The sequence below is a fragment of the Triticum urartu genome, chromosome 7A, assembly GCF_056163025.1.
Source record: "Triticum urartu cultivar PI428250 chromosome 7A, HENAU_Tu73, whole genome shotgun sequence".
Taxonomy (NCBI): domain Eukaryota; kingdom Viridiplantae; phylum Streptophyta; class Magnoliopsida; order Poales; family Poaceae; genus Triticum; species Triticum urartu.
Window position 1 is genome coordinate 754,017,147 of NC_141879.1, and position 20,274 is coordinate 754,037,420.

Sequence of the window (20,274 nt, forward strand, 5' to 3'; positions counted from 1 at the left end):
TTTGACATGGATTAGGGAAGCAAATGAAGAACGCACATATATGTTAAATAGAATTTTGTGTAAATCAGGAACTGGTCGGCCCCATAAGTTAACCCAATTGAATATCCTGTAAAATCATACCCATGTTCCTTTGGTGCAGGCAGGTGCGTTGCCTGAGGAGTTCGTCGGCGCCTACGTCGTCGGCCGCGAAAGGGGGCGATGGCCAAAACTGGCTGGGCGGCGACGGCGCAACAGTGGCTTGCGGCGCCGACGTCTCACTGCAGTGTCCGTCTGAACAGCGACATCGAAGAAAGACACTGAGATTAACTGGGATGGAACCGGCCACATATTGCGCACAAGAGGATAGTCTGCACCTGCTTTCGCGAGAAGCTCTTCGGCGCGGTCGTCGTCCGCGCCACATGGCTGCGATGGCGCAGGACAGGCTCTGCGGCTGCGACGTACGTCCGGGTGGGCAAGGGTAGGAAGATCCATCTGATTCCCGTAAGTTTAGCTACTTGTTGTTAGGCGGACGTGTTTAATTGCCGTTAATTGTGGCTAATTTTCTGTAGTTTAGCCATTTGTTGTTGGGACGCGAACAGAATTTGTGGAACCGTTCCGGTCTTGCGCGAGCGTGTGTTTAATAGTAGTGTAGATGTGGCTAATTTTCTGTAGTTTAGCCATTTGTTGTTGGGACGCGAACAGAATTTGTGGAACCGTTCCAATCTTGCGCGAGCATGGGTCCGGCAGAGTTTTCGTCCGCCAAGTTCTCTTGTTTAATAGTAGTGTAGAAGTGTAGATGCTAACCATTGGGTTGGATTAGATTAATCCGGGATGTTAGATCTAATTTGGTGGGATAATCTGATGGTATTAATCAACCTGGGTACACTTAGCGGGTGGAGTTAGGAAAGAAAATGTTCGTTTGTTTAATAGTAGTATAGATGTAGCTCAGTAGTCTAGGTTTAAGCATGAGAGTCATTTTAGAATCGGGGAGAAAAAATAGAAGTTGGGGTGATTCTATTTTCGTACTGTCTAATCTTGGAGTAAGATGTTCGATTAGACATTCTTAACTTCGCTGCAACAACTGTTATGAGTGGGGATTCTAGTTAGTTAATATTCTTGAGGCAACCATGCTGCGATAAAGTTGATTGATTGGTGGATTTGAATTCTGGGTGGCTAGGGGCGCTAGGGACCAAGACGGATGAGGTAGATTTGGCTTGATCCCGCTAAAGAAATTTACTTCTGTTTTGAAAAAAGAAAGCATGTTTTTAGAAGTTTTCAAATGCGAGCTTTATAGTAAATCAAAGAGGATCAAGAGAAGCATAGTAGGATAGTACAGTAGGATAAGTATGTATGAGTGTATGACTCTAGGATAATACAGGTTGACGATTGAATAATTGATAATGTAGGATAATGATGATGCTATGGCTGTCATATAAAGGACGGTGGTTGGTTAAAAGAGCTTATCACCTCAAAAAATGCTTTTCTGTGAATAACTTGCCTTTTTAGAAGTCCATAAACATCTCTGACATCTTCAGTACTACTTACAGCAGCTGCACAAGTGATATTCATGATATAGCACAACCGTTTAGATATATTTCTTGTTGTCCCGGACCCCCGGCTATAACATAAGTTATTTTGCAGGCTTAGACGAAATGGATATTGAAGACCATCTAAGAGTGAGGGAATTTGTTCCATCCTAAATTTTTGGGACTGGAATAAACACAAAGATGGGAATGGGAGGCATACCTGCCTGCCATATACATCAACCTGAGGCTTTCAAGCGTTGTACAGAACAAGTAATTGACAGGTTTACTTCATGATAGTCTTGGATTTGGTTTGGCCAAAATGATCAGGTACTTACTCACTTAATTCTGAATATACCAGTTATTTGTTGAATGTATCAGTTAGACAACGGTGATACATCAAAGTGTCTCATTAACTGAAACGACTTAATTTTGGAGGAGGACTACCCTGTTTCCAAATCCTAGCTCCGCTGTTGATTCTACCCGAATTTACTTTAGTAGATCTTCTCTTGTAAATTCAAATTGTTTCCGAGCCTATATGTTTGGTTTCATATTGTTGTTTATCATGCAATACTTATCCTGCATCTGCACAAGTGATATTTACTCTCTTGGTAATGGAATATAACCTCATTTATGTACAGAAAAATGCATATTTTTGAACTGGGTTTTCTTATCCACTCTCTTGGTCCAAGTTACAAATAGATCGTACTAACTGGGTTTTCTTATCCACTCTCTTGGACCAAGTTACAAATAGATCATACTGACTGGAGCATGCACGTGCAACGCACGTCTCAAACAAAATGAGTTGATATAATATAATATTAAAATATATTTTCAAAAGAGTGACATATTTTGTGAATCTATTTTTTATGTTAGTGAGTTTTTATTACCGAGCCAACTGTCTTATGCCAACGATATGAGCGCGCGTGTAACACATGATCCAGAAACATGTCTTCACATAATATGCACGATGACATAATAATTGTATTATAATTTGTTACAAAAAGATATTTTAGAGTCAATAACTATGCATCTCTTGAAGGTCCATCTTTTCAAGCAATGAAGGTCCATCTATTGATGCGATCTATGATGCTTTGTTCAATTGATGGGATATTGTCTTGAGCTTCATTCTCTTCATACTTTAAAATATGCACCAAAAATTGTTTTCTCAGTTCAAAATCATCCTACATATGCATTATGCAACATTGTTATAACAAAATAATGCGCAATGTGTATACAAATAAGCATGGTGTAAATACTAACCTGGGGTATGGGAAAATATAGCTGTCCATCGCACAATGAGTGCATGAAATTAAACACCAAATAACCCGACAAGGCACTGCATTTATAAAATATTACATTGTCTATTGAATAAATCAATTAATCTTGTAATGCATTGAAAAGATTCATACCCATGTGAGTTTGTTGGAACAACAGGAACTTTCCATTCCCATTTAGAGATGTCGTCTTTGAATGCAGGGTTTGCAACTTGGAGCGCACGGTTTAGGTTGTTGACCATAGTTTTAAGTACATTTTTTCCCAAAATAGGTATTGGTATCGGATCCATAATTGAGACAACTATTTTATTTTGATCGAAAACAAACAATAGAAATATCCCACAAATATCCCAAGGCAATAAAATCTGCAATGATGCATACATTTAAAAATTTAAAACATTAGTTAAGACATGACAAACCATTGTTACAAATTAAAATTTTAAAACTTACTGTATGACACTGTGAAATATGATACTCATTACTGTCTGGCCAGCTATCAAACATCCATTTCAACATAGCAATGTCCATATTTCCACGATGACGTGAGTCTCGTGCATAGTAGGACATGAACTAAAATAAGAAAAACAAAATATTAGTTCCATGAGGCAAAATTTAATACATGATTATAATGACTTACACAAAAATTTAGATCCATGTAGTGACATGGAATGTCTCTAAAAAGCTGGACTTCGTGGCGCGCTAGTATCCGTACAACCATATTGAAGCAATCAACATCCATGCATTCATCATTATTTAATATGTTTTTTATTTGTCTCAAATTCAAACTAATGGGATAAGGATCAGAGCTTTTCACCCATTTGCTTCTGTAAAATTGAAACTATGTAAACTATAATAAAATCATACTAATTTATTAAAATACAAAATGAACTAAAAATATATGGCTTACTCTAGTAGAGCGACATCATCAACCATACCGATGAACAAACAAAGTTCATCTATTAAGTCATCATTTGTTGGAGTGAGAGAGGGCGAAAGGATAAATGATTGCGACTCCTGCTCAACTTCTGACGATGTATTCGATGGTTTGAGGTTCTCAGGGGGTGTTTCCAAAATCATACAATCCGTGGGATCTGTGTTGTCTTCGTCATCTTCAATGTCTCGATTTCTTATATTATCATCATTCAATTCTGAGTCCACTAAAATGACAGCTAGTTTTGTTCTAAAATCTGTGATATGATCCTATTAAAACAGAACTCATAGTTAAATAGTGATACACCATAGAATGTAAGTATAATGATACACATCGAAAAATACCTGTGTAGGAGAGTCAGACAAAATTTCTCCTGTGAAGTACTCCATAAAATTTACCATCCACAAACCACACGATGACCTGTATGATTACAAAACTTAATATATTCAATAGTTTATTTTATCAATTTTATAGATATTTATATAAGAAGACTTTTAAATCATCAAATGATCATGACTGTAACAAAGAAGTGATGATAAAGAAAATCCTGCGCTCACTCATAATCCCTCTCTGGAATGTATGAAAAATAATGTAAGAAGTTAATATAGTTTGGTTAAACGTGCTTAACAGTGGAGATTAGTGAAGTAGTAGTATTAAATACAAAAACTCAGTTAGTGAACCTTCTACTGCCCCCTCACTCCCTCCTCCACAGGCACACGCCGATTCCCCATTCTTCCCTCCCTCCCTCTATCCTCCTTCACTGGCACACGTCAGATTCCCCATCCACAGCCGGCGATCTGTGGTGGCCGCCCCTCCCCTTCGTCACCACTGCCAGCCGCCGCGGAGGCCCTGATGCGCCCCGCCCTTTCCCTTCGTCAGCACCGCCGGCGGCCGCGGAGGCCCGCGATGTGCCCCGCCCCTCCCCTTCGTCACCGCTGCCGGCGGGCGCGGAGGCCCGCGATGTGCCCCGCCCCTCACATTCGTCAGCACCGCCGGCGACCGCGGAGGCCCGCGATGTGCCCCGCCCCTCCCCTTCGTCACCGCTGCCGGCGGGCACGGAGGCCCGCGATGTGCCCCGCCTCTCCCCTTCGTCACCGCTGCCGGCGGGCGCGGAGGCCCGCGATGTGCCCCGCCTCTCCCCTTCGTCACCGCTGCCAGCGGGCGCGTAGTTCCTTGATCTGCCTCGGCCCTTCGTCACCACTGTCGGCGAGCGCGCAGGCCCTTGAACTGCCCCGCCCCTTCGTCACCACTGTCGGCGGGCGCGCAGGCCCTTGATCTGCCCCGCCCCTTCTTCATATAAGGTCGCCGAGGTGCTCGAGGAGGCGCTCAAGCTCGTCATGCGCGCCGGCGACGCCGGGGCCCTCCCTCCTCCTGACGCACTTGCCGTCGCCGCGATGAGCGTCTCCACCTTCTCCCGCGCGCCATGAACTTCCCTTCCCCACTGCTCGGGACATCAACAAGGTCCGGTTTCAACTCTTATCCCCTCGATCCAGATGCTTTGCTCTCCGATAACAACTTCAATTGGCTGTTCGATTCGGTCCGGAGCAGGAACTTGCTATCTGTAGTTCCTTCCTTCCATGGATGACCACGAAGAGCTCTGCGTGCTGTGCTGCTGTTCGGGACCCTCCCTTCTCATCGCTCGTCAAATCGGTGCATAGCCTCATTTTATTCTGCAGTCTGTATCCTTTGAGCTTGTATACTTTTATTCTTATTGTGGAAAAATTTGTTTTGTGATGCAACTAATGGGGACACACAAAAAACACATAATGTCGATTGCTTTGAGTTAGAAGGTATACCCATCTGTCTGCAGTCTCTTCTTAATACACTCTTCCCTTGGCCATGCACTGATGTTTAAGTCTTTACACTTATCAGATTTTAGATCCATTTGAAGCTTAGCATATTGGAATACATTTTCCAGTCCTTTCAGCTGTTGCATGAATAAATGACAAAGTATTAGCATCACAATCGAAGAATAACAGAAAATTGTCTTATCAAAAGAAGGTGCAGTGGGACTAATAACTAACCATAGCAGTGAGGTCGTTGCGGTTCATTCCTGGGCCTACCGAGTCGAGCACCTGGATACATTGCTTCCCGGTATTTATAACTGCTAGGTACCAATGAAACTCTTCAAGGTTAACTGGAACGAATATCTGAAAATAGGTTTTTTGTTAGTTTAGGTCCCATGTATACAAACATTTGTCCTCTATTGAATTTATAGTAATATGTATGGAACTGAGACTCACCATATCATGTTCCAAATAAGTTTTAGCTCTCTGTAATACCCATTTTGGTGCGTCATCCCGTATAGAGCTAAATTCCTTTATCATCTTAGAGATGCATGCATTCTCTAAGAACACACTTCCACCTGACCTCATCTGTAGATGTTGCTTAGCACTTATGCAATGTATGTATGCGTCTATGATCTACAATATCAAGTGCACACCTTGGTTAGGAGATAACAGGAACTCATGTTAATAACATCCTCTTATCATAAAGCTACATATACTTACTTCGTCGCCAACAAATTCTCCTTCGGTTAAAAGGCGTAGTAATTGTAATTTTTTGAGATATGAGTCGTTGATGCTCACTAAATTTCTTTTATCGCTTGGTTCAGTCATGATATTTTCAATCACGGACCAATCATCGCCGGTGCAAGCATAATCTATCATGATGTAAGTCAAAACATTCATTAACAACAAAGAAAATAAATGTAGCAAAAGCAAGGCATAGAAGGACTTGTACGTGCCTTCTGGAGCCACCACATAGTCTGGTGCTTTCTTGGGTTTGTTATGTAGTCGGATAGGCTTCACTGTTTGTGGCCTTTTCATGCCGGACGTTTGTGCTAAATCTTCGTCCTCATCTGCCACCATTTGTTCACTTGTTTCATCAAAGGATAATTCCTGAAAGCCACAATACAAAGAATAATTGGTATGCAGGATATAACATAATTAGATTTAGAACTATTGGGACATAGTTGAAAAAGAAAAGATGCCTCTGTCACTTCGGAGACTTCGGAATCAGTGGACTGCGTGCTCTGCTTTTTCTCCACTTCTTCTGTGTTGGCTATTCCATTTGATTCTACCAGAGTGTCCCATATAGTTTCTGCCCCTTCGGTGCCCAATGTTTGTGCTAATTCCTCATCCTGAGCTAGCCCCATTCGTTCACTTGTTTTATCAAAGGTTAATTCCTGAGAGCAACATTACAAAGAATATTTTGTATGCAGGATATAATATAATTAGAATTCAAACTATTTGAGACATAGTTGGGCAGAAAATATGCGTCTATCACCTCAGAATCAGTGCCCCGCGTGCTTTTCTTTTTCTCCACTTCTCCTTTGTTGGCTATTTCATTTGATTCTGCCAGCTTGTCCCCTATAGTTTCTGCCTCTTTGGTGTTGAATGTTTGTGCTAATTTATCGTCTTGAGGTGGCTGCATTTGTTCACTTGTTTCCTTGAAGTTTAATTCCTGAGAGCAAATATTACAAAGAATAATTCCTATACAGGATATAATATAATTAGAATTAGAACTATTTGGGATAGTTGAAAAGAAAGCATGCCTTTATCACTTCGCAATCAGTGGTCTGCATGCTATTATTTTTCTCTATTTCGTCTTTGTCGTCTATTCCATTTGGTTCTTCCTCGCTTACTAACTGAAACACACAATAATATAATATTATGTAGACATGATATTATTATACTACAAATTACATATTGTTTTGTCCCGGCAGAATAAAAATAATAGTGTCATGTGAAAATAAAAACCGCCTTTTTTGACTTGGGGTTTCGCATGCTTATCTTAGGGTATGACCTCATCAATCTGCATATTTTCTATATCATTGATGATGGTTTGTTCTTCTATTGCCTTTGTTGAGTCGGTGTTCATATCCTCGTATTTTGTGGTATGCTCATTCTTGGCTCCCCCGTCGATGTTTTCCTGAAAACCAAAGCACATATTATTGTCACGCTGTTAACATTAGGCCCCTAAGTTCTGTTACCTTGAAAAACAATCTTATATGTTGGGACGGAGGGCATACATCACAACTGGGTGCACATATTTTGACATGTTTACTTTAACTTAGTGGCATCAGGACATTCTTTCCAACAAAATTTCAGTATCTGTTTCTTTGTCTAATTGTTCATTCAATCAACTTTTTGATATTCACTTGCGTGAATATTCTCTCAAGTAATCAGGTGGATGTTGCCCAAAGAATTTCTACAGTCACACAAAGCATCTTGGCAATTTTGTGGGGTCACACAGGGCATGTTGATTCACTTTGTTGGATCCCCTCTAGTGACTATGTTGCCTTGTAGATGTGAAATCGTGAATAGGATGTAATTACAGAGAGATATCATTACCGTGATGATAGCAGATTGATCCACACAGGCCACCGGGGATTGTGACCCAGACATGGAGGACGATGGTAGTTAACGGACAGATGCTGGAGAGACTTGCGGTGTAGGAGGCCAGCGCGGTGGAGTGGTGTGAGATGCGGCAGTCCTTTGCGAGAGATGATGAAGGAGAGGTGGAAGGAAACCCTACGATGCAAAACCCATTGCTTTTTTCTGCTCCTGATCGAGAGATATATTGTTGTAGGCAATATGGAAGGTGGAAATCACGGGAAGTATACTTCCATAGCGTGAGGATTGGGATATGGAAGGTGGAAATCACGGGAAGTATACTTCCATAGCGTTATCTCAGGACCCACACTTCCCTTTAATTTATCTGAGGCCCAATGCTTTTCCTTTTTTGCTTTGATTTATCTCAGGCCCAATGTTTTTCTTTTTCTTTTTTTATTCACCACACATACAGAATTAATGGAGTTATTTTCGTAATACATTTTAATACAAAAATATTGGTTTCAGCTCATCGGAACGTATCTTTGATTTTTTGTGTGTTTTCTCTTACCTTTTTATATACAGATACAGAAGGTTTAGTTCAGTGGCTGTGCTGGACAGGAGGGGCCAGGGAAGTGCTTTAAGTTGTTCCAAGAGATGTGAGCCTGATAAAACGATGACATAGCAGATTTCCACTGTGGTGAGTTTCGTACTTAAGTTTTATTATTATATTATTGCTAATCACGTGTAAAATAAAATTTTGCAATGAGAAGATACACGCTAGTTATTTCAGCCAGCTTAAGTTTTTCTGGTAAAACAAACTTTTGTCCTGGACGTATGTTCAATATAGTAGTAATAATGCTTGACATTATCAAGAAGCAAGTCCTGTACAATATATTATTAACAGCAATGATGTGTGTTCTTCAGAATTATATGCATCAACAGTTGCATACCCAAATCAGTTACATTAAAACATAACCCATTCGGTTAATTATCAGAACATGGAAATCTGATGGCCCAAAAGTGGAGCACAATCTTAGCTGATGCTGAACTATAGGCTAAATAGCAAGTGAATAGCAAAAGCTAATAACTATGATAGATTGTTGATGTTATTAGGACTGTATCATTTTAACTTTGGGTGCCTCTCTTCATGTGCTGACTCCTTTCTTTATCCTCTTTCTCATGGAGTACCTCGACACTCAATTTGTCCTCTGCCTCTTCCTGGCATGAATGTCTGTTCAACCTTTTTTCTATGCAGTGTTTCTCACCTGACAAACTTGAAAACCTGAAATATTGCAATACATCATCACATTAGCACATTATACTCATAGAAAAATATTTTGCATGGAAGCTCAAAAACAACACAGTAGCATACATTTTGCTCTTATCATCTGAAAAAAGGTGTAGGCACTATCATTATGTATGCCTACTCCATCTGATTATTACATATCATGTGCGTACCCCATCTGGTCATTACATACATATCAGGGGGGGGGGGTCAGATGGAGAAGCAGAGCTCTCACCTTTTGCTTGATCGAAGAAGATACCCTTGTGTTCATCCACCTTACCTCCTCTTCTGCTGCTTATTCTCCTTCGCTAAACCTGCAAATAAAAACAAATAATGTTAGATCCACAAGTAGTTACAGATACAATAACAAGGTGCAAATAAATGCCGGAATAGCGCACCTGCCTCATCTCCCCAAAACATCTCTATAGACAATGTTCTTGGTGCTTTTCCCAGATTTATCAACCTCGTTGTTTGGCTTGGCCAAAATCCGCGTCGTCTCTCTGGACACTCCCCTTGACAATGCAACATATAGCTGACCATGTGAGAATACTGGCTCGGGAAGGTAAATACCGACGTTTGGGATAGTCTGACCCTGCGCCTTGTTAATTGTCATCGCAAAACTCAGGCGAATGGGGAACTGTTTCCTCTTAAGTTTGAAAGGAAGTGAGATGTCCTCCGAGGGCGACATAGGGATCCTAGGTATGAAGACCCTCTTTCCAGCATGCTGACCACCAACAATCTCTGCGTCGATTGCATTATCCTGGAAGGCTCTAATCATAAGTCACGTCCCATTGCATAGGCCATTATGGGGGTCGAGGTTCCGGAGCAGAATGACTGGGCAGTTAACCTTTAATCTCAACACATGCGAGGGCAAGCCATTTGGTGTGATCGAGTTTAGAAAATCAATCGTGTAATTATTTTGCAAGTCATCCTCGATGGAGTCGAAGCTATGGTATAACTTTTCTGAGCCTGGAAACCTGGAGATCATCTTGTCATTCAGGTCATCGACATGATCGTTCTTGGTGGAAAGAATAGCACGTGTGCTCATATACTCCCTCGATCTAGCATTGGCATGCAACGATGGGAAGACATTGTCGATGAGTGTGTTAATAGCTTTCTCATCCTCGGTATAGCCGATCACAATGTCGTCAGGGAGACGCACATAGTCGTCGCCAATTGTCTCTTCTGTTCCATTGCCGATCCCTAGGAGGTATTCAGAGAACCAAGGATCAGCCTGTGCTCGCATATTGCGCGTGAGGCGTATCTTCCGGGTCTTCTCCCACAGATAGGATCTTAGAAGTGTAGCATCCGTGATCTGTGCTCTTGTCCCACGTGTCACAACGGGGAGGACCTGCCTGAAATCCCCACCAAAGACGACAACCTTTCCCCCAAATGGCAAAGAACAGTCCATTATGTCCTGCAGGGATCTATCAAGCGTCTCAACTGCTTGACGTTTTGTCACAGCGACCTCGTCCCAAATTATCAAGGAGGCTTGTTTAAGCAACTCCGCTGTACCACTCTGCTTTGTGAAACTACACATGCTGTTGTCAGTGAGCTTGATTGGAATTTTGAACCTGGAGTGCGCAGTCCGTCCTCCGGGCATTATCGACGCCGCTATACCTGATGTAGCAGTTGCAATCGCTATCTGGCCCATCGAACGCACCTTTGCAAGCAATGCCTTGTACAAGTATGTCTTGCCGGTGCCTCCTGGACCATCAACAAAGAATATCTGGCTTTTGTGTTTCATCACATGATCCATTATTTCATTGAAACCAGCCAGCTGCTCATTGTTCAAACTGCTAAATAAATCTAGGTGTTCTTTGTCCACGCTGATTTGCCTCTCCTCTGTTACCTCTTTGTACTCACCGTCAGAAGAACCATCGTGCTCAAACAAATCCGGAAGTCCATAGCTTGTAATATCTTTTCCCATGGATTGCAACATATCCCTGATATCTCTGAGGACCATCTGCTCAAGTGTTGCCTCATTGGATTGATTACGACGGTAATCCTCAGACATTGATGCCAGGTGTTTGTCCCACAGCTGCCGGATTTCTGTTGCCTCGCAAAACACCAGTATAGTTGCAAATAACCGTCTTAGGGCAGAAGGCATCTGAAATGTGGCTGCCTCCGTCATGCAATCATCAAGAGTCTTGTCGTGCTCAATGAGGCCTAAGTGCTCACATGCCTCCCTGAAGGAACTGCATGGCTTGCCATTTACTGTTTTTAAATCATCGAATGAAGTGGCACCTCGGACATGACTTAGGAGCACACGCAAGTAGTACCTCTCTCCTTCAGCAGGGTGTGCATGCACAACTCTTCCAATCTGTGATCTCTTATTTCTTCTATTCTGCCACTTCTTATTTCCAGGTATCCATCTATAATGTTCTGGAAACTCTCTGTACAACCATTTTCGTGCAGTTGGAAACTTCCGGTTCATCTCAAAGTATTCTGTAAGCATGGACTTTGAAGAAGATGGTCGAGCTACAACATCTGCAAGATTCTCACATGCTTTAACTGCAACTGTATGCATATTTGGCAAATGAAGCTGGAGTTGTAGCACAGATGGACTGACACCAAACATTTTAAAACCAAAAATCCTGTAAATAGCCTCTGGAGGAGATACATATCGTGCATCCCTATATTGTCGGATTTCATTGATGATTCCACCATCATTGATGATATCCTGCTCGAATGCAAAGGATGTACGATCATGACCTTTGTAGATGTACTTGAACAAGTACTTGACTGCCTTGATGCTCGAGCATGCTTCCACATTAATGTGGCAGTTGTATCGCATAAGTAGTGAAGGGTTGTAAGGGACCACCCACCTATTGTCCAAATCTGCTCCTCTGATCCTAATTCGACGCCCATCGTCCCTCCACCTATAGATGGGATATGAGTCTTTCCCTTGTTGTGTGGCATCACAAAAATCTCGCGGGTAATGAAACCGACACTGACCATCAATCATGCAAGGGCAACTTTTTTTCAACTCGCCACATGGTCCATGCAGCATGTGTTTGACGACCAGTTCATGTAGAACGGGGTGTTTCTCTTTGTCCGGTATCTCTGCACATATCACTCGATCATAGTCATCTGGTGTCGATAACTTGCTTTTTGCTTTCATGATTAGAAGTATATGCTCATGCAGGAGACCTCGCTTCTGGAACTCAGTTACATGTACATACGCTGCTACTTCTCCGAAATGCTTACCCTTAGTTAGTAAGGCCATCATATCTCGCTGTTTAGCCTTGTATACTCTTGCCACCAGGTCTGGACGGTCCTGCGGCAGTTGTCCAGGCAACAGGTTATTGGTTATCTCCTCCCAATATGGGTTGCACGTCATCGTGATAAAATAATCCGTTTTACCCCACCGCTGCACTATTGCCATAGCATCCAAGAACCTCCGTTGCATGTCGCGATCTCCACCAGGAAATGTACGTGGAAGCACAATTCTTTTGCCAATTCGATCTCCGCGTGACTCGCCGACAACGACGGTGTCAACAAGACCCTATAATAGCATAGAACGTTATAGAAATTCATGGAACGTCCATAATGTCATTGCATTATGATGTATTAAAATAAACACAAGAACAATACCTGGTAGAGGTCAGCGCGTATAACCTTTTGATTTTCCGGCTTTGAGTACCAATCAAGCCGCATAGTTTCAATCTTGATATACATGTCCACAGCCCACTGTTGGAAAAGGCGATGACCGAACAAGATGATGTTAAAAAGCTTCCTCCTGACTTGCAGCTTGAAGCAGTAGTACTCCCTTGCACTAACAAATTTTCTGGATTGTTTTGCATTGACCTCATTGTCACCAAATTCGTCATCTGGGTTATCCTCATTGTCATCTACAAGTTTGAGATCAATATCAATATGGTGAGTGGACTTGTAATCATCAACAATATTCATAATGATCGACAACATAATAATTGAAGAATAAGTGATTAATACCCGAAGGTAAATCAGTGCCATGGGCGTCATGCAGTGTAAAATTCCCATCTTGTTCTATTTCTCTAATGAAGTTCCCATCTGATATATATGGCAGATGTATATGAAAACACAAGTTTTGAGCATCATTGTGGAAAAAAGAAAGTATATATATTAATAGTTCACATCATACCTGTATATAATTCAGGGACTTGGTTTCCTTGTGGTGCATGATTAACGGCTTCATGCACTGCCAAATTACCATCTTCTTTTCTTTCTTTAATCAAGTCTTCAACTGATACATAAAAGCTGTCATCATCATTCACAAATAGCTTGTATATAAAATAAAAGTGAACATCATACCTATATGTTCGACAGAGGCTTGGTTTCCTTGCAATGCAGGAGTATGTATTGAATTTTGGTTCGTGTCATCTGGTGGCCGAATATATGGCATGCAACGATTCCAGCCAGTCTCTCCACGTGGGAAAAACAGTGGATATGACAATGGGTCGTAGCACCCATAGTATGCTCTAATATACAGTGGCCGGTTTCCTGTTTTTCCATGCACAACAACACTCCTGTCAAAGCAATTTTGTGGGTCACTCCCTTCAACCCATATGGCTGCCACTTGGGAAGTCGTTGGGGCATTGTACCTTCGCTGATCTAACTTGATATCCGTGTTTAGTGAGATTCTATACTCATGAAGATTCGGAACAGACCCTAGGCTCTTCAAAACTTGCGCATAAGGGTTATGCTGTAGTATTCTCAGAATCTTCCATATGAGGTCTATATTAAGATCTGGAGACCTATTAGCCCTGTGTAACAAGTTTTGATCTGTATCATAAATATAGAGTTGCAAATGCCGAGGGCCATTATCAGCCGGCACCAGATTGTCAAGAGCGTGGTACAGCCCACCACATGCACGGAATGTATATATGCCAGTTCCTGCCGCAGTGCTTACTCGACGATCAAGGGTGACGCCTAGACTTGTGAATGAGAAGTGCGAGTTGAAATACCGTATATGTTCTCTGAAGTACTTAGCGTCCTCATCATCTTGACTTGTAAACAACCGTTTCAACTCTTCTGGAACATCTGGAGTAAACAAATCAACTTTTCCTTTTCTGCAACAAAATGCTGGCCCCTCGAATGGAAACCGCAACGCCCCACAGTGGCGACAGTCCGCAACCTTTCTTAGGACATGGTGCCTTGTAGGTAGGTTTCGGTATATGAAGTCATCGGTATTTGCTACGGGTACTGCTCGGGTAGGATGGTGTCCAATTTGGTACGATTCAAAAGCAACATCTAGCACAGGACAACACATGTATTTTATCAGTAAATACCCATAACATGTGCATTTTAGATTGCTAAATTATAAAATACGCAATGCACATACCCTGATCCATAAAAATTCTAGCTTCTTCATCAGGCTCATGGTATGCAGCTTCTCCATTATGCAATGGCTCCAAGCAGTCTAGTAGGGAATATATTGGTCATACAGAAATGACTCAAATTTATGTATGATGACCTTTATGTGTGTATGATAGTATATTATACAATATACCTTGTAAATTGTCTAGTTCAACAACAGGTTCAAAAATCCCATATGGATCATCTTTCTGGTCATTGCACACTATGAAAAATCATAAGATTAGTAGAGCATAAGCATGCTAGATCTTCAAAATCCCATATCATTAGTAGTGTTATTAGTACCTAGTGGATCCAGTTGCACAGGCCGGATCGTATCATATTCTGGCGTATTTTGAAGTTGGTTGGATCCGCTAAAAGGTTGTATACCTGAAGAAGCAATCGAAAATCAGGGAGTTTTTATCAAATATACACTTTGGGCACCCCAATCATAACTATACGGACGGACTAACCAGCATGCTCAGTTGTGCAATCTGGCTCACGTATTATGCTCATTTGTGGTACCTGAACTCCAGAAATTTGGGTGGGAGGTCCTGCATGTACAATTAATTTTTGCACAGAAGATGATTACAATCAGAATAGTGGCTGGACCGGAAGGCAAAGCCAGTTAAATCTACCTCGTGCAATATCTCTGAGGAGGCTTTGCATTTTATGTACTTGAGGCCTAACAATAGTTCCTTTTGAGCTTCCTGCTATTAGTTGTCTCTGATACGCATCATTCCTATGCAACCAATTGGATTCATCATAGCAGGTTAAATAATTTTCCTTGTCGTGAGGGATTTGTTCATGAGATGAAATTTGTATATTTGACAAGCCTGCCATAAAATTGCAGCACCACATGAGTACCCATTTGTTCTGGCATGTTCGATGAGGTGTGAACATGCAATCAATATTTCATGGTACACCCGAACCTGTCAATTTATGTAGCTGGGTGACACCGGATTGTCCTGTAGGTGGTGTTTGCGACACAGTGTTATCATCGTTGAGGCCAGTAGTAATCTTTCTCTTTTCACGGGATAGGCGTTGTCGTTTTAATATCTCATCCCTATTTTGTGCATACCGCTCCCTGTCCCTTTGCCTCCTCAACTCCTTAGGGTCTGCATATATGTGTAATAAAGTTAATTAGTATGAACACATAGGGCTATATATAATTTGTTGATCAGCATTACCGATGTACATGGGCACCGACGAGGAGACGGCAGTTATGGTGAGGTCAGATCAGGTGAGGATTCATGCGCCCTTAGCAGGTGAGCTCCATCCTATTCCTGCCCCTGGAATGGAGGCTGCCCCTTAGCAGATGCTTGATGCAGTTTGTGTCGACAACTGAATTAATTAGGTCCACCGAATTCATTCAGATGCAATCTTCGTTGTTCCTTTCTTTGTTTCGAGGAGGGTAAAACTAATGCAGATGGAAAAGAAACAAAAAGTAAGCCATTTTATTCATGTTCTAAAAAAAACAATCTTCACTGACTTTCTTCATATTGATGTGCCACCACCAGGTCCGCCAACACCACAGGGTGTGTAGTTCATGAATTCTTCTACTTCTACACAGTATGCAAACTAGCTACTGAGATTCAAACCGGTGAACCTTCTGTTTAACAACTTAAAACATAAACCCAAGTGTTTCTATCTTGTCGCTCATCTCATGTTTGCAGAACCACTACTTTGATATAACCGCCGACTGATACCCAACTGAGTAGAAACCTTGCTTGCCTCGGTTTACTACCTCACGCCAACAAATACTCTTTGATCGAGTAACATCAAAAGATGAGTAAATGAGCACTTAGTTCTTATTAGATACAACTATAGCTTAGGCCGGCAGCTTCGGCCACTTGTTGTATTTATAACCATTTGATTAGTGAGTGCGCTACAGAACACAGGGCACCTGTTACATTTTTCAGCAAGTTGAGCTCAGCTCAAATTGAAAAACGCAACTAGCTACTCCCTCCGTTCCGAAATAGTACAAAGTTGAGTCATCTATTTCGGAACGGAGGGAGTAGATCAGATCACTATGGTCAAGTCAGGTTAGTATTCTCACGCCCCTGGCTCCATGTAAGGGAGGTTGGTGTTGGTGGCAGGGGAGACCCATTCCCCTTAGCAGAGTTTGCTGGCTTCACTGTGCCTGAGGCAGTAGTCAGTTAACCTATCTATGTCCAGGCAATTTGTTCCATGTAACCACTGATTCTTGCCTTGACAACTCAATTTGGGTCACCAAGAGCGGGGAAAAACCCATCCGATTCAGATGCAATCTTTCTTTTTTTTTTGAGGAGGATGAAACATGTTAGTTACCTATGTTTACTTTGTGCGAGCGGTAAAACGTCTTGCCCTTGTCGAGGCGACGTGTTCATGTTATATAGCAGGGGAGCCGAAACCCTAGATGGCTTACATGCGGTTTGAGAGAGAGATAAGCGAGAATCTAGGATACATCTTGTGAGAGAAGAAAGGTTGAGATGGTTACAAGAATACCTCAATGCAAACTACCTCCTAACCTTATCTCTAATATACCTAGCCTTATCTCTAATATGCCGCATATGATGGTGTTTAACACCCCCCCTTAATCACAACTTCAAGAGGTTGAGATTATGCTTAAACTCTTCAAAGCTTTTGATAGGCAAGGCTTTAGTAAACCCATCTGCAACTTGATCTCTGGAGTGAATGAACCGAATATCAAGCTGTTTCAGTGCAACTATTTCTCTGACAAAATGAAAGTCTATCTCTATGTGCTTTGTTCTGGCATGAAAGACTGGATTTGCAGACAAGTAGGTGGCACCAAGGTTATCACACCACAAACATGGAGTTTGAGAACTTCGAATACCAAGTTCTTTTAGCATTGATTGGACCCATATGATTTCAGCTGTAGCATTTGCTAATGCCTTGTACTCTGCCTCTGTGCTAGACCTAGACACTGTGGCATGTTTTCTTGCGCACCATGAAATCAAGTTTGGTGCAAAAAATATTGCAAATCCACCAGTGGAGCGTCTGTCATCCAGACAACCTGCCCAATCAGAATCAGAGAAAGCACTAACAAGAGTTGAGGATGACTTGCTGAAGTTGAGACCAATGCTCAAAGTATGTTTGACATATCTGACAATGCGTTTTGCAGCAGTCCAATGCACAGTGGTGGGAGCATGCAGAAACTGACATACCTTGTTGACAGCAAATGAGATATCAGGCCTTGTTAAAGTCAAGTACTATAATGCACCTACCAAACTCCTGTACTTTGTACTATCCTCTTGATTCAAGAGGTGCCCTTCTATGAGAGATAGCTTTTCTGAGCTAGATAATGGAGTGAAAGAGGGTTTACAACCTTGCAAGCCTGCCTTTCTTACCAAATCGGTTGCATACTTCTCTAGAGAGAGATGAAGTCCATCCTTGTGTTTCTTCACCTCAATCCCAAGGAAAAAATGCAAATCTCCAAGATCCTTGAGAGCAAATTCTGCACTTAAATCCTTCAACAATGATGCAATGGCCTCACTAGATGATCTTGTAACAATAATATCATCAACATAGATGAGAACAAATATGCATGTATTGAGCTTATTGTAAATAAACAGTGAGGTGTCTGACTTGGAAGGGACAAAACCAAGTGATTGCATCTTGTGACTAAGACGGGAATACCACGCCCTTGGAGCCTGCTTCAAGCCATAGAGTGCTTTATCAAGTTTGCACACAAACGAGGGATTAGACTTGCTCTCAAACCCAGGAGGTTGTTTCATATACACCTCTTCTTCAAGAACACCATGAAGAAACGCGTTCTGGACATCTAGCTGTCTGAGACTCCATCCTCCGGATACAGCAATAGATAGAACAAGGCGAATGGTGGCAGCTTTTACAACTGGACTAAATGTATCCTCATAATCAATACCATATCTTTGCTTAAAACCTTTTGCAACAAGCCTAGCCTTGTATCTATCAATAGTTCCATCAGATTTCCTTTTAACTCTGAACACCCACTTGCAATCTATAAGATTTTTACCTTGCCGTGGGGGAACCAAATGCCATGTTTCATTTTTCTTCAGTGCCACATATTCTTCCATCATTGCTTTTCTCCACTTTTCATCTCCAAGTGCCTCATCCAGAGTTCTTGGTTCGGCATGTTCATCTGTAGAACAAACGAGGCCATATTTGCTTAGATTTTCGTAGTTAAGGGGTTGAGTTACACCTTTTTGTAGCCGTGTGAGCCGCCTAGGCTGTACTGCAGAATCAGCGGGCGCAGAAGATCCAGAGCCGTGCACAGGAGTCCCTGGTGCAGGCGATCCCGAGGCAGATTCGCCTGACATCCGCACCGGATCCTTTGTGGCTTCAACACGTGACGGCGAGGTTATATCAGCCGCAGAAGATCCTGGCGCACCTCCTGACGCACCGGCGGGCTCATCATGAGCCAATGATTGCGCGGGGCCACGAGAATCAGCACCGAAGCCCGCGCCCTCCTGGCTGGTCGGGTCAGCACTGGAACCCGCACCCGCGCCGGTCGGCCGCGCCTGGGCCCGCCGCTTGTAGCATTGCGGTTGGTCGGGGAAGCGCACGCCGCCCGCTCCACTGGGATGCCGCCGCGTAGCATCGGGGGCGCCACCAGCCGGGGCCTGGTCCACACGCGTGGCAGATTCCGTCGCAGGCCGGTCTGGCGCGTCTGCCAGCGCAGATCCTGGCACGGATCTGCTGAACTGCAGCTGGTTTGGCGCCGATCCCAAGGAGGATTTGTTCCCCAAATCTGGACACAGCAAATATGGCACTTGGGAGCCATTTTCTTCATCATTTTTTTCGCTGGTTGTTCCTGCAACATCACAAGAGAACTCGGGTGCACCATTAGGAGGGTTAGTCGACATTGAATCATCACAAGTAATTCCACCATGATCAAGGCCGGTGAGAGAAGAGGGTAGAAGTAGAATTTCTTTGCGAAGTAAGGCACTGGCGTTGGGATGAAGATCAGCAAAAGGAAACTCTGTTTCCTCAAAAACAACGTCACGGGAGATATAAACTTGGACCGTAGACACATCTAGGCACTTGACACCTTTGTGTTGGGCACTATACCCAAGAAATACACATTGCTTTGATCGAAACATAAGTTTGCGTTGATTGTATGGAGGAAAATTAGGCCAACATGCACACGCAAAAACACGTAGCGACGTGTAATCAGGTTTGGTGTGGAGTAGCCGTTCTACTGGAGTTTCATTATTAATAACGCGACTAGGAAGCATATTAATGATGTGAATGGCAGTGAGAAAAGCTTCATCCCAGAATTTCAAAGGCATGGAGGCGCCAGCTAAGAGAGCTAGGCCGACCTCAACAATGTGCCTGTGCTTGCGTTCAGCAGAGCCGTTTTGTTGGTGAGCGTGGGGGCATGACACATGGTGAGAGATGCCGAGAGTTTGAAAGAAAGAGTTTAATTTCTCGTACTCTCCGCCCCAGTCTGATTGGACAACAAGTATCTTGTTGTCAAATTGGCGTTTAACGAGTGCTTGAAAGTTCTTAAAAACTTGAAAGACATTGGATCTTTTCTTAAGAAGATAAATCAAGGAGAATTTATTGTAGTCATCGATAAAACTCACGTAGTATGTATGTCTACCTACTGAGTTGGGGGCAG

General features: G+C 42.6%; 3 protein-coding genes and 1 pseudogene across 4 annotated transcripts in view; 1 reads left to right on the plus strand and 3 right to left on the minus strand.

The window, feature by feature from the left end:
* Window positions 1-20,274, plus strand: part of LOC125524967 (disease resistance protein RGA2-like) — a 31,938-nt pseudogene that overhangs the window by 2,091 nt on the left and 9,573 nt on the right. Inside the window, exons 3-5 of the transcript XR_015612382.1 lie at window positions 140-480; window positions 1,621-1,832; window positions 8,630-8,744. The product of XR_015612382.1 is annotated as a disease resistance protein RGA2-like (transcript). The remainder of the gene's footprint in view (window positions 1-139; window positions 481-1,620; window positions 1,833-8,629; window positions 8,745-20,274) is intronic.
* On the minus strand, window positions 1,788-7,446 carry LOC147962891 (uncharacterized). Its single transcript, XM_087538060.1, has 13 exons — window positions 6,712-7,446; window positions 6,457-6,610; window positions 6,221-6,372; window positions 5,954-6,133; window positions 5,735-5,860; window positions 5,507-5,637; window positions 4,055-4,130; window positions 3,687-3,979; window positions 3,417-3,603; window positions 3,230-3,349; window positions 2,915-3,144; window positions 2,766-2,841; window positions 1,788-2,686 (listed from the first exon to the last, which is right to left on the minus strand). The coding sequence occupies exons 1-13, from the start codon at window positions 6,865-6,867 to the stop codon at window positions 2,555-2,557; spliced, it is 2,013 nt and encodes a 670-aa protein (XP_087394186.1). The 5' UTR covers window positions 6,868-7,446; the 3' UTR covers window positions 1,788-2,554.
* LOC147962892 (uncharacterized) lies at window positions 9,619-11,442 on the minus strand. Its single transcript, XM_087537550.1, has one exon. The coding sequence runs from the start codon at window positions 11,440-11,442 to the stop codon at window positions 10,114-10,116; it is 1,329 nt and encodes a 442-aa protein (XP_087393676.1). The 3' UTR covers window positions 9,619-10,113.
* Window positions 11,510-14,586, minus strand: LOC147962893 (uncharacterized). Its single transcript, XM_087534348.1, has 6 exons — window positions 13,629-14,586; window positions 13,459-13,560; window positions 13,290-13,367; window positions 12,930-13,186; window positions 11,615-12,840; window positions 11,510-11,549 (listed from the first exon to the last, which is right to left on the minus strand). The coding sequence occupies exons 1-6, from the start codon at window positions 14,584-14,586 to the stop codon at window positions 11,510-11,512; spliced, it is 2,661 nt and encodes an 886-aa protein (XP_087390474.1).

Excerpts from the sequence above, each read along its gene's own strand:
- LOC147962893 (XM_087534348.1), bottom strand. The coding sequence starts at position 14,586 with ATGTGTTGTCCTGTGCTAGATGTTGCTTTTGAATCGTACCAAATTGGA. Across the intron at positions 13,187-13,289 it reads TGGCACTGATTTACCTTCGG|ATGACAATGAGGATAACCCA; the intron begins GTATTAATCACT and ends TCAAACTTGTAG. Across the intron at positions 12,841-12,929 it reads TACGCGCTGACCTCTACCAG|GGTCTTGTTGACACCGTCGT; the intron begins GTATTGTTCTTG and ends ATGCTATTATAG.
- LOC147962892 (XM_087537550.1), bottom strand. The coding sequence starts at position 11,442 with ATGCCTTCTGCCCTAAGACGGTTATTTGCAACTATACTGGTGTTTTGC.
- LOC147962891 (XM_087538060.1), bottom strand. The coding sequence starts at position 6,867 with ATGGGGCTAGCTCAGGATGAGGAATTAGCACAAACATTGGGCACCGAA. Across the intron at positions 3,350-3,416 it reads ACATGGATCTAAATTTTTGT|TTCATGTCCTACTATGCACG; the intron begins GTAAGTCATTAT and ends TTCTTATTTTAG. Across the intron at positions 2,687-2,765 it reads TATATTTTCCCATACCCCAG|GATGATTTTGAACTGAGAAA; the intron begins GTTAGTATTTAC and ends ATGCATATGTAG.